General features: G+C 59.1%; 1 protein-coding gene and 1 long non-coding RNA gene across 3 annotated transcripts in view; one reads left to right on the top strand and one right to left on the bottom strand.

Annotated features, from left to right (window-relative positions):
* Positions 1–13,234, top strand: part of SLC7A5 (solute carrier family 7 member 5) — a 39,226-nt gene that overhangs the window by 14,016 nt on the left and 11,976 nt on the right. Inside the window, exon 2 of the mRNA XM_054453320.2 lies at positions 3,209–3,334. Coding sequence (XP_054309295.2) covers positions 3,209–3,334 — 126 coding nt within the window. The remainder of the gene's footprint in view (positions 1–3,208; positions 3,335–13,234) is intronic.
* Positions 1,417–11,563, bottom strand: LOC134738526 (uncharacterized). 2 transcript variants are annotated; one of them, XR_010124273.1, is made up of 2 exons: positions 8,485–11,563; positions 1,417–4,052 (listed from the first exon to the last, which is right to left on the bottom strand). It is a non-coding gene; the product is annotated as an uncharacterized LOC134738526 (long non-coding RNA). The 2 variants fall into 2 exon arrangements; XR_010124274.1 differs by having other exon boundaries at positions 1,417–4,049.

Genomic DNA, 13,234 nt, shown 5'->3' with positions numbered 1-13,234 from the left:
CCCTCCTGCGTGAGCCTCAGGGCATCTGAAGTGGCTTTTGAGTCAGGACCAGGACCACAGCTTGGGCCTCACTGTGACAGGTGTCCTGGCCGAGGCCCTGGCGCTGGCTCTGGGTGTGGCCGGGGCTGTCCCTCCTTCACCGGGCTGTGGGCCTTGCTGTCAATGCCCACCCAAAGATGAGGATGTTTCTGTGGCTGATGGCCCTGGGGGTTGGTGGAGACACAGGTGAAGGGAGGAGGAGGGCAGAGGTTCTTCCAATGCACTGCCCCCAAGGCACCCTAGCTCCTCTGGAGCCCCTGCCAGCCAGCCAGGTGGGAGGCAGCCAGGTGAGGACGGGAAAGACAGCACCCCAGACTGGGAGGAGCCCCCAGCTCAGCCTGCCTGGCTATCTGCCAATCAAGCCAAGCCACGCCACGGGGTTTTATCTCCCGGCCCAGCTGTCCCCACAGGCTGGCGCGGCCACACTTATCTGGGGGTGGCTGGCCCTGTGTGCTCAGCCTCCTCACTCTGACTCGGGGAGCACAGCCCTGTTGATCTCCCTGCTGTGGGGGCAGCCAGCAGCCCCTCCATGGTGTGGACATTGAGGCTGGGGAGAGGGCAGGTGCCAGCAGGGGCTGAGGTTCAAACCCCAGACTTATCCCGTGACTGCCTCGCCTCCTTAAAGTCAAAAGGTACTGAACCCAGATGAATTCATGTATTTGTTTAAGATTTTCTTTCATCTTAAAACTTAAAAAAAGGACACTGTGGAGAATAATGAAACCTTTGTTTACTCGTCACCCAAAGTCAGTGAACATGAAAATGTATGTTCTTGTTATAAAAGGAATAAATATAAGGTCCCTTTTGTTCTATGGCCATTTTGTTCCCCACCCAACTTCAAGGCCTGGCCCCCGCCTGTCTGCCCTGTGGTTATTTTCAATGTCAGGAGATGATCTGGTGAACCCTCCCGGTGGCACCCGTCAGCTCCTCCCGACTGTTTTTGGTTGGGGAGCAGCTGGGTTGGATCTGGGCAGGCAGGGTCAGGCTGGCGGGGGTGGGGCGGGGGGGGTCCTGGCCTCTGTCCCACCCAAAGTGACAGCCCTGATGGTGTCATTGCCCAGCACCACGTCAGTGTGGCAGGACTGCCCATGGTTGGGCACTTCTGGGCAAATCGCTGCCTTTCCTGGACCCCCGAACCCCCAGCAGACGTGACAGCCGCGGGGGCAGTGCTCAGTGTCTCTGCAGCGCCTGTCTGGTTTCTGGAGTTCAGTGGTGGCAGCGTGCCACGTCTCCCTTCTGGGGAAAGGCAGCCTCGAGTGCGGCCTGGCCACACCCACTCCCCGCCTCCCTCCAGGCATGAATGAGCGAGTGATGCAATCAGCCGGCCTCTTGCGAATCCGGAAAGCTCTCCGGAAAGCCAAAGCCGTCGCTTGCCGGCTAGTTCCCCGAGGCTCAGTTTATTTTATGGTCACACCCCCCCAACCATAAGGAAATGGGACTGGCAAGCCAGGACCTGCCCCTTGCCCTGTGCAGCGGAGAAGGAGCTGCCTAGACCCACTGATCTGACCCTGCTGAGCCCTGAGGGTTGGACTGGAGAGCTCTGGACTGGTAACATCTCCATGTCCCTGGGAACCCTGGGAAGAAGTGAAGAATCACCTCTTCAGTTTGGGTGAGGAGTGGAAGGGAATTTCAAGTATTTTATTGTAGGAATAGCAGCAAAAACACTGACTTTCAGACATTTTTCAACCAGACTTTCCTGGTGTGTAGTAGCCGTCTCCGCTCTGGCATCCACAGAATTGTAGCGGGGTGGTTAATTTCTGAGAGATAGGCAGGCGGCAGCCCGTCCCACACCACAGGACGTTTCCAGTGTCATCAGTTAATTAGCATGGATGTCTTTCCTCAGGGTCTGTTGCTCACATTGTAAAATTCCATAGGATTTGTTCAGCTGGGGAAAAGCCACCGGCGTCCTCAAGGCCCTGGCTGGCCAGACCTTTCTGAGCGTTACTCCCATGGGGAAAGAGAAGAGGTTACTCCCATGGGGAAAGAGAAGAGGCGCCTACGGCCTTTCCGATGCTGTCACCTTCCTGCAGTCTGAGCGGTGCCGGAAGGGCTGTGAGATCCGAGCTGTGTGGGTGGCCCGTGCTGGGCCTTTGCCCACTTCTGGGGTGTAGACGTTCCCACTGGCATATTTCAAGCTACTGACAGCGACGAATAACCTCGTGGGCAGAGGAGTGAAGGGTAGGGCAGCAGGCAGTGAGGGGTGTCGTGGAGTCAGTGCCTCGGGGTTAATATGATTTTACTTCATTTTAAGTTGTGGGGGTGGCTGTTTCCCCACCAGCTCACAGATCCCTGAATAGTGGCTCAGCGTGCCTACATATTACAACAGAACTCCCCAAAACCACACACACACACAACACACACACACACACACTGGCTCAGAGCTGGGTGCCTTACAGGGCTCAGGAGGACTTGCTGGTGTCTGGAGACCTGTCTAAGCGTGCCTGACCCCACGTCTCAGCGCCTCCTGGGGCAGGGGTTCTGGCCATCTGTGTGGGGTCACTCAGGCTTCTGAAGCACATGGTGCTATTTTGGGTTTCATCGTGTGCCCCCAAAGCAGCAGGGCAGCAGGGTCAGCTCTGCTCACCGCAGGCCCGTGTGGCCCCTCCCAGGCTGCCGTCCCCAGGTGACTGGCCAGGTAGTTCCAGGATAGCAGGACACCCCACTTCTGTTGGAATCCACAGAAGATCCTCTTTGAGGAAAGGGCCCCGCCCTCATGGAGTCTGGCAGCCGGGCTGTGCGTGGGTCTCACGGTCAGGTGAGGTGCTGAGTAGGTGCAAAAAGGTGTAATGGGTGCCTTCCAAGTGGCAGGGTCACCTTGCTCACCTGGGTCTCTGGAGGCAGCGACCCCACTTGAAGTCCTGACTACAGGACTCCATGGCCTGGTGTGGTTGGGGGGGTGAGGAAAGGTCCCTTGCAGATCTTAAGGGGCACCTGGGATCCAGCCCTTAGACCTAAAAGAACTGTGAAGTTTGTCAAAACAGGTCCCAGAAAGTCAGAACCTGCCCTAAGGGCTGGCATGGGACTGGAGCTGTTTAAGGAGCTTGTTTTTCTAGTGGACTCAGCCCTGGCCCTGGGGTGGGGGTGGGGTCGTCACCTCCCAGCCTACCCCGGAGCTGGAGCTGGCATCTGCCCGTGAGCCCGTGGAACTCACCGCTGCCCTCTGTCTCAACAGTGCTGCTCACGGCCGTGAACTGCTACAGCGTGAAGGCCGCCACCCGGGTCCAGGATGCCTTTGCCGCCGCCAAGCTCCTGGCCCTGGCCCTGATCATCCTGCTGGGCTTCGTCCAGATCGGGAAGGGTGAGTACGTCCCCCAGGCCCCACCGGCAGCCCCTCGAGGCTTTGCCTGTGTGTCCTTCCCAGGGCATGAAGTCCCGTCCCTGGGTGCCTCCCAGTCCGCAGCTCTGCAGTGCTGTACAACATGGAGATTTCCCTCTGGGAAAATCACCCAGCAAGTGAAATCCGACCCAGAGGGGGACACAGGAGTGCTCCTGTGGGACAGCGTGGCCACCACTGGGAGGGGCTCTGGCAGGTTTCTCATTTTTTATGCTGCGATGTCTGTGAGTCTTGAGAGCCCAGTTGATGCGTTGTAACCTCACCTGGGGGGTATGTGGAACATTCCAGGCCTGGCAGGGGCCTTGCCTGCCATGCAGACCTCCCCTGCGCCATCTCACCCTGGGTCTGTCAGAGTCCCACGTGCTGTCGCCCCTCACCCTCCCCCGACGGGGCCATGCTCCTGGTCATGCTGTGATTTATTCATCATTCCATGGACAGGTGTGGGATTGTCTCTGTGTTTCTGTCTGCTTTTTAAAGAAGATGAGATAAGCATGGAAAACAAAACAAACCTGGTAACCCCATCACTCAGACGTGTCCACTGTTAGCATTCAGGAACAGGTGAGAGCAGGCTGGCGCACAGGTTTTAAGGCTGGCTGGCCCAGGCTTTGGTCTTGGGCTGTGTGATCTTGGGGAAATCACTGATTCTGAGCCTTTTTCCCAGCTGCTTTTTCTCTTGGGGCTGCTGGAAGGAATAAAGAGAGTGAGTGTGAAACAGCCCCCGCCTCTTGCACCTGCGTTCTCTGTAGACATGGACTGACACAGTTGGTATTTTGCTGGGTGTCTCTGGACCCTTTAACACACACCCCATATATCTGTGTTCTGTGTCTGCCTGCAGAGCCTCCACCCTTTCCACACTGCCATTCTGCAGTGAGGTCGGGCTGGGGTTTCATAAGCAGTTCCCATTTGTGTGGTCACAGACCCTGGGACACACTGTCCTTGGCACTGGATCCTGCCCGTGGTTGGGTGCAGTTGAAGTGGGGGGCCCTGTTGCTTGAGTCCAGCAGGGATGCCTCTGTCCGCAGTTCCTTCTGAGTTTGTCTCTATCCATGTTGGAGCCAGCCTAGGAGCAGAGCAGTTAGGAGCTGGCCTCCTTCTCTTCTCTCCCAGAGCCTCAGGTAGAGATGATCCGAGTCCTGGAGCTGTGGAGCTGTCGCTGAGTGCGGGCACCTGGCGGATGCACGCTCTGGTGACTCACAGTCACTGATGGCTGCAGAGAGGCTGCCTGGTCCCACATGGCTGTAGGGGAGGCAGGTAGGACCCCAGGGCTGCAGAGGACAGGGCAAGGACCTTGCTCCTAGAGGCAGGGAGGCCCCCACCCAGCAAGCTGTGAGCTGCCCCGCCCCCATGCACGGCCAGGCCAAAACATGCAGACACAAGGACGCTCCCTCCTCCTGCGTGGGGCCCTGCCTCAGGGCTGGGAGGCTCTCCTGTGTGCACTCTGCCACTGGTGGGCTGTGAACTGAACGGTGCCCAGCAGCACCCAGCACCCAGCACGCAGCTTTAGCTGAGCCTCCGCCTTGCTCCCGGCGCCCCCTGCTGGCTGTACATGGCACTTCGCCTTAGGGACAAAGGCTGGCTGCAGCTGGGGAGGGGTCTCCGCACCAAGCAGGTAACATGGGCCTGCAGAGGGATGCAGGGCTATACTGACCTCACCACAGGGAGGCAAGCTCCAGGTGCTGGGGCCTGACTGTCTTTATCAAATGTATCAATCTGTACAAAGTCTGCTACAGGCGTTAGTTACCTGCCTCATCAGCAAGGAGAAGTCCCGCTTGATTCCCAGGTGGCTCTGGAAGGTGGCCCAGGTCAATCCTTCAGGAGCTCGAGCCCATCCCCCATGCATGTGTCTGACCAGGGATTCTCAGAGCCGTGCGGGGTATCAGAGCCACCCAAGAGCTGGTAGGACAGGGCTGGCAGGAAGTCCCAATTCTGAACCTTCCTGGGACCTCAGGTTCCAGCACCTTACTCAAGAGAAGACGAGCTCATTCCATGGCTCCCTGGCACTCAGAAGTTGCCCAGGGAGGTGGTTGGGCCTGAGTAACATTTTACGGGCAGGAGACAAATCCATCCTGTGCCTCCCAGGAGTGGGCACGGAAGGGGTGCTTTGCTCGTGAAGGTCTTTGCTTGGCTGTGCTCATCAGATAGCCAGGAAAGATTTAGGAGGGGAACGTGATTTTTGTAAAAACAAATTTCGGTAGGGAGAGCAAAGAGCTTTTGTTCGACTTGAATACATAATAGCTTTATAATTCCGGTAGCTGTTGAAAGCGTCCTGCCACCGTGCTCCCCCCAGCAATTCCCTTCTGAGCTTTGGGATACAGTGCAGCGTCTGCAGAATTCCTGTCTCCTGTTTGGCTTCAAGAGATTTATTTTGTTACCAGATGAATGCCTTGCTTTTAGAAGATACATTGTGTTGACCCCTTTCTCCCAAAGCAGTTGTCGAACTTTATACCCCCAATGGACGCAAAGCCCTTGGGCAGCTGCCCCCTCCCCTCGCTGGTACCTGGCAGCAGCGCCCCCAGATACTTCAAGGCAGAGACTCTGCCTCAATTTTGCAACGATTGGCCAGAGGCCCTTTCCGGGTCTGGAGAATGCAGCGAAAATCTGGCAGAGCAGGCCTGGCCCACACACCTGTTCCTGCCTGTCCCGCACCCTGGGTGCCCTGCTCCGTCGGGCACCTCCTTGCTGCCCTTGGCCCCCAGGTGGGCTCTGTGCTATGGAAAGGCACTGGCCCTAGGGTCCCGTAGGCCCTTGGCTGACCGCACAGCCTCTTGCCTGTTTCCTCCTCATCAGGGAAGTTTGTAATCACCCCTTCCCAGTTGGCCGTCCGCAGAACCATCTTCTGTCCCGTGTGCCGCATCTATGCCAGGTCCCAACGAGAACATGGCCCTGCATCCAGAGCTCATGGGAGGACATGAGAGTCATAGGCACATGAATGGGAGAGTCGCAGTGGGGCATAGGCGGGGCCCCGGCGCAGACCAGAAAAGCCCATCGGAGGGGTTGGGCCTCCCTAAGATGTGGGCTGGGAGGGGCAGCTGGCTGAGTGACAGGGGCGACTGCAGGGGCCTGAGTGGTCAGGAGCCCTCGCCTCCTCCGCGTCTTGGGGGACACACAGGCTTAGGTGTCACACGAGGTTCTGCGGTTAGTCCCAGCCTTTTCAAAAGGGAGACAGTACTCAGGTTTCATGAGTCCACGCTCAGGCTGTTCCCTAAGGAGAGGGTGGCTAGGCCTTCGCCTGCAGGGCGGAGGGTGGGAGCAAGTGCACAGGCTCTGCCGTCCGAGCCCAGCAGCAGCAGCAGCAGCACGTCCCTCCTGGAGGACACAATGGGACGCTTTGTGCTTTGCTCAGGCTGCAGCCTTCAGCGGTAGAACAAACTAATCTCTCCTTGAACAGTTACAGATTGGATAGTTGGGCAGATTAAAAAAAAAAAGTTCCATAAAAACTTTCTTTTCCTTCTCCTCCCACATTGTACTATTGGAGGTCATTATTCCCCTGGAGCAAGATTTGCCCTTTCACTCTGTCCACAAAAAGGAAAGAAAGCCACGACCTGCCAGGGCGGCGTGCCTCTTGCTGTCCTTTGCCCCAGGAGGGGAAAATGCTTCCCCTGGGCAGGGCTCAGACCCCCGCCGAATGGCTTTGCTGAGCTGCTGGGCCCTGGGTCCCGGTGGCCGAGACCCCTGGATGTGACCTGCACCTATGAGTAGGGCACTTCTGGATGGTCTCGTGTCCCAGGTGGTAAATATGTGTGTGCCACCGGGCTGTGGAGCAGGGGCCTGCATCTGTGTGTCATGTGACAGTTTTGAAATGATGGTTTTTGTTTGGTTCTTCAGCTAGTAGGTCCCCTTAGACTCAGAGAAGTGGGGTGCCCTGCCCCAGGTCCCACAGCCGTGAGCAGTGGGCAGGTCCCTCCCCACACCCACTCTGACCCTGGGCGAAGTGTGCAGGGTCATGCGCTGCTGGGGGGAGGCCCACACCTCTGTTCCCAGGGTGCGTTTGGGTGGACAGCACTGGGCCCGTCTGCTCTTGGGAGGTTCGTGTCGGGTGTCGTGTGTTATGGGAAAGGCTGACGGGACAGTTCCTGAGTAACACGTCCATCCTGAGAGGGTGCGGGTCTGGAGGACACCCCTTCTCAGACTGGTCTCTGAGCTTCACTGGGCTTCCCTGAAGGCAGTCCCCTGAGCCCCTGCCAATCTCCCTCCTGAGGAGCTTCCTGGAGGAAGAGGTGCCGCCTCCCTCATCTGGCCCTCATCTGGCTGGGAGGTGTGCGGCCTTGTCTTGGTCCCCGCTTCCTGTGGGTGGGGGCATCCGGCCCCCAGACGATGTTTCTGACAACGGCCCCCTCAGTGGCCACAGCACATGCCCAGCTGCTGGGCTGTTCTGGTGGGAAAAACGTTTCACCCACACCTTGGCTGTCTGTGGCTCTGGGGTGTGGAGGGGTCACCTTGTGGATTGAGAGGCCCCCCCCGGGCTGTGGCTTAGAGCTGTTCCTTCTGGGCCTGGCTTCACCTGAGTGTGTGTGTGGACCCCTAGCTGGGCTTCTGGGCACTCCCAGCAGAGCTCAGCCCAGCCTGCTCTCCGAACCCCAGATCGGGACTGTGGGCTTCTAGGGCGCCCTCCCGGAGAGAGGGTAAGGGCAGGTGCTAGATGTGCAGCTGCCTTGGGATTCTAGTTTTGCCGCCCCCTGGCCAGGGTGAGTCTGAGCCTCGGTGTCTTCCCCTGGGAAATGGGCTGTCCTCCCTTGCAGGGAGGAGGCCAGGCTCACTGCATCCCTGGCACGGGAGCCACCGCCATGCAGGGTCCAACAGCCCCTTTTCCTCACCTCACGCCCTGACTGCCACTTTCTCCTGGGGTGACAGCAAGAGCGGAGCAGGTCTGGGTGGGTGGGTCTCAGCCTCAGAGGGTCTGGTGCCGGGGCCCTGCTACCTGGATGCCGGGGGGAGAGTCGGTGAGGGACCCCACCAGGCCAGGGACCCTGATGCCCTGGGCCGGGTGCTCGGCCTCCTGGCTCCTAGATGCCCCCTTACTGTGTTTCCTTGTGGGAGAGTGAGCTGTCTGGGGCCTCCTCTTCTGTGGACAAGGATCCTGTCAGATCAGGCCCCACCCTGAGGACCCCACTTACCCTTAATCTGTAGAGGGCCCATGTCCATGTACAGCCACACCGGGGTTAGGGCTTCCACGTCTGAGTTTTGGGGGACAGGATGGAGCTTCGGGCCCCGCTCTCCTGGCAGGAAATAGGGCACGCCCCAGGGCCTCAAAGTGAACCCCAGCTGGGTCCAGGCTGTTAACCGAGGGAGGAGTCGGCCACAGCTCGGCCTCGAGCTGCCAAAGCTCACTTTCCAAAGAAGCTTCCAGGCTGGCCTCCCTGTGGGGTACTCCAGGGCGTCTCTCTGTGAGGCGTCTCAGACAGGCTCAGGGTCATGCAGGGACAGACAGGACATTGCGCTCAGGAGCTCCCAGATTGGTGCCAGGCTCGAGTGCGGCTCCGCTCCAGACAACCTGGGCCTGAAGCCAGGGCTGCGGCATTGGCTGCCCCAAGGGTGGGTACTTCGCGACTCAGGACACCTCTTTTGGGCCTCGAAGTCCTCGCAGTTGATAAAGGACGCTTGACCTGCCGCTTGCTCTGGGAGCTCTGAGTGTGTCCTGGGCCTGCCATGCTTCTGTGCTGTCGGCCTCGGGAGGATGACAGGCTGGGGAAGCTGGGGCTCTGCCGGTGCCGTGTGCTGGGACAGAATCAAAGGACGGGAGCGGGGCTTGTTTTCCCGCGGCCTTCACCTCCCGGTGCCCTTCGTCAGACGCATGGACAGAGGCCAGAGCAGCCGCAGGAAAAGGTGAGTGTGGGAGGCGCCACAGCCACAGCCCTGTGCTGGGGACAGTTCTCAAGGTCTTTTCCGGCCTGTGGAGTTGGAAAAAGCTTTTACTTCTGGTGTGAGGTTGGCAGTTCTAAGCAAAGGGCCCACTCCTTCATGAGTTTCCAAGACCGACAGACACTGTTGGTGGTCCAAAAGTGCCATCTGGTCACCGCCAGAACCCCCAAACCCAAATTCCTGCCCCATCACGGTTCCCAGACGTTAGACGGCCAGAGCGAAACAGGCATCTGAAAAGCGGCGCCATGGCCTGGAGTGGGCATGCACTCTGGCCTGGGGTGGGCATGCACTCTGGCCTGGGCTCTGGACCGAACCCATGTGGTGGTCACTGCACGTCCTCCCTGAGCCCACAGGGCAGCTATAGCTGTAGGATGCTGACCACACGGGACTCACAGCCACCTCTTAGATGAGGATCCATTGGCTGTGCACTCGGCTGGTGACTGAGAAGTGGGGTGTGAGCTGCAGCTGTCCTGCCCCTGACCATATCTGACGCACTGAGAAGCCAGGGAGGTCTCCCCTGGGTGGCACGGTTGGCCCCTCGTGTGGTGACAGATGCCTACAGACTGGCTTTAGCAACAGACATGCAGACGGTCCCGGTCCTGGCAGCCAGAGGTCCAGACCCAAGGTGCCACCTTCCCCTTCCAGCTGCCTGTGGCTCCAGGCATCCTGGGCTGGCTCCGGCTCTGTCTCCCCTGGATCTGTCTCCTCTGTGTCGCTGAGGATGCTTGTTGTCGGCCTTAGTGCCTACTCTAATCCGGGATGATCTTATCTCAAGGTCCTTCGCTAATTGCACCTGCGGAGACCGCATTTGTAGCTAGGACACATCCTGCAGCTCCACTGGACGTGAATTTTGGGGACACTGTTCAGCACACTCCACCTAGAGCCCAAAGGGGCCAGAGTGGTTGGAAGGCGGAAGGCCCCAGCACAGCAGAAAGTCCGCGCTTGAGGAGTGACTCTCTTGTCCCTGAGGTGTTTCCAGGGCTGGGGCAGGGCCCCGTCAGCCCTGAGGCTCCGGGATGCCCTCCCTCTCCACATTCCCATGTTCCCCAGGCTGGGCAGACTCTTCTCTCCAGGGACACCGCGTTCATGGGGAGATGTTGTCCTCTGAGTCAGGAGCCAGAGGGTTGGAGGGCTGGCCACGTCACAGAGGAGGGGGACGATCCCGTTCCCACGTGTGTTTGGCCACTGGGGGCGTCCCTGGGCCCTGTCAGCAGGATGGCTTTAGCCACGGCGGAGTCTCCCCTCCAGCCTCTGGGTGGATGGTTCCCATGGCCGCATCTGCCTGACTCAGGGATTAAGGCCGCTTTTCCCTGAAGTCATCTCCCCAGGGCCTTTGGAGCGCTCGCTCCCACTGCAATTACCCCGTTCTCGAGGGGATCCTGCTGACGGGGCTGCTGTGCCGGGGTCGCCGCGGCCTTTGCAGTTTGCCTTCCCCCAACCCGGGGTTTGGCTGTGCGTTTGCTTTCACGGCAGCCCCACCAGCCCCTGAGGAAGATGCCTCTTAGGCACAAGGAAGGGGCTGGAGGGCCCCACTCAGGCTCTGCACTGGGTCTGTTCTCGCGTCTCTGTGGGCTCTGGCAAATGTCACCGTCTGTCCACGGTGATTCTCTTCCTCCCTCCCCTGTCACGCTGTCCCCTCCTTGTGGGTGGAGGCTGACTGGATAGCAGACTGCCCGGTGTGGAGGCTGGGTGGTTGCTGGATGAGTGGGCTGCTCAGCCATTCCTTCCAGTCCTGCCCAGTGCCTGGGGCTTCATGTCGAAGCCAGGACCAAGCCCAAGTCTAGGGTCCATGGGAGGGAAAGCTGAGAGGAGCTGGTCCTGTCCTCCCGGCAGGGGTGTTGGCTCATGGCTGATGCCTTGTCATGGTCTTCTCGCACAGGGTCTCAGCCTGGCGCCTCTGCCACCGTGGGCTCTCTGTTGTGGGGGGGTGTCCTGTGCATTGCAGGACATCCAGCAGCATCCCCGACCTCCTGCTCCATGCCAGTGGCGCCCCACCCCGCCATCGTGACAGCCCAGGTCTCCCGGCGTGCAGAATGCCCCCTGGTCATGCTGAGAGGTGCGAGGGTGCTGCCCCCAGGGTTTGACTCCTGTGTTTGTCTAACTCCCACCTCTGGTGCATCTCTCCCCTGTGTAGCGTGGAGTCGCTGGATGAGTGTGGCGGCCTCCCTGTGTCCAGCTGCCCTGGGCTGCAAGCAGGTCCCTCCTGCAGCCCTCCAGGCCACCCTTAAGCAGAGCTGGACCAGCCTGGCCAACATGGTGAAACCCCATCTCTACTAAAAATACAAAAATTAGCCAGGCGTGGTGGAACTCTGTCTCAAAAAAAAAAAAAAAAAAAAAAAAGTTACCCAGGCCTTAGGGCTACCAATGTCTGGCTCCTGCCTGAAGACCTCATACCATGTCAAGCCTCGGTATATTGTCCTTAGCAAAAGCAGCCGCCCTCTGTGTAGGATGAGCCGCCTTTCCTGTCATGAGGTTGGAGGTCGGCTATGAGGATTGATGTGTCTGGCGGGGACCGTGGACTGAGGCCTCCTGTCCATCAGCTCCGGCTGAGACCAGGAGTGGTCACAGTGAATGGGGCACGTGTTTCCGGCCTCCAGGGCTCACCTTCACCCCCTCCCACCGTGAGTGGACAGATGCTTCCCCCAGCAGAAGTAAGTGGGCAGGACACAGTAAGGCTCTGCAGATGTGAAGGGTCTGCACATTCCAGAACATTCCATCAGAGAGCAGATGGGAGAGAGGCCAGAGGGGCTGTGGGCGTCTTGGCTGAGGTGCTGTGCAAAGTGCCCTGTCCTGAGCTGCTCTGAGCTGCCCCCACTCCAGGTCTGCAGGGTCAAGCCCTGCCTGCTGACCACCCGGTGACCAGGATACATCACACACAGGCAGTGGGCCCTCGAGCTCCTTCTTCTCAGGAGATCAAGGCCTCAGCAGGGCAGGGTGGCGGGCAGCCCTCAGGGAACCCACCAGCATCCCCAGTGTAGGCTGAAGATCAAAGGCCCCGGCGCACCTGGCATCTGGGACAGACAGACCTGGGGGCAGAGCTGCAGGCATCCAGCACACCACGGGAAAGCAGGTGCAAAACAGGAACTGGGTCCACCCATCAGGAAGGGACCCCACTGTGGGCTCTGCCGTAGGAAATCTGGTGCCACCTTTGAAGTGCGCACTTTGTTTGGGGTAATTGCCAAGGTCTTATGGGAACCTCCCCTCACGGGTCCCCTTTGAAATTTGCTCACCTCATCACTCTGCAGTGTTCCCTGGACCACCAAGGTGGTTCCCCTTCTTGGGCCCCCATGGTGACCTGTGGTCCAAGGCCACATGGTGGGACACAGCAGCCCCGGGGCCTGTCCCTGCCTGGCCCTGTGAGACGGGCTGGTGACTTTCCAGCAGGAAGGATACTGTCACACACGGTTCTCAAATGAACTAACAGTCCACAGCCTGACCAAGATTTCCGCTTGTGCCTCCAGCTGTGTATGCGCCTGGCAGGTAGGCAGGAGGGGACCCGGCTCCTTTGTTCCGGTGGTGTCTTTGGTCTTATTTCCAAGTTCTCCTTCCTGAAGCGCAGTGATCTGTGAGACTGGTGTCTGGGCAATGTATTCCGGGCTCGAACACACCAGGCCCATTTCACAGAGGAGGTAACAGCCACAGAAAGGGCCAGTGCTGTCCTAGCAGCCAGGTGACCTTCCGGAGACACCCCTTCCCCCAAAAGACATGTCCTCCTGAGGAACCCGTGAATGCTGGTGGCCTTATTTGGAAAAAGGGTCTTCGCAGATATGACTGAGGTTCAAGTTTTGAAATGAGGTCCTTCTGGAATAGGGTGGAGCAGTCACGAAGTCCAGTGACGCGTGTCCTCAGAGGACAAAGGAGAGAGCTCTGCACACAGCACAGGGCTCGTTCTCGGCCCCGGCAGCCCTGCCCCTGCCCCTGCCCCAGCTGCAGCTGGCCACATGCTCAGCACGGTCCAGGACAAACCTATGTTCTTGCCCAGGCCTGTCCTGCCAGCCCTGGAGG

Source organism: Pongo pygmaeus, chromosome 18 (genome assembly GCF_028885625.2).
Source record: "Pongo pygmaeus isolate AG05252 chromosome 18, NHGRI_mPonPyg2-v2.0_pri, whole genome shotgun sequence".
Classification (NCBI taxonomy): Eukaryota; Metazoa; Chordata; class Mammalia; order Primates; family Hominidae; genus Pongo; species Pongo pygmaeus.
Note: the sequence above shows the minus strand (reverse complement) of the source record. Positions and strands in the feature narration are given on the sequence as shown.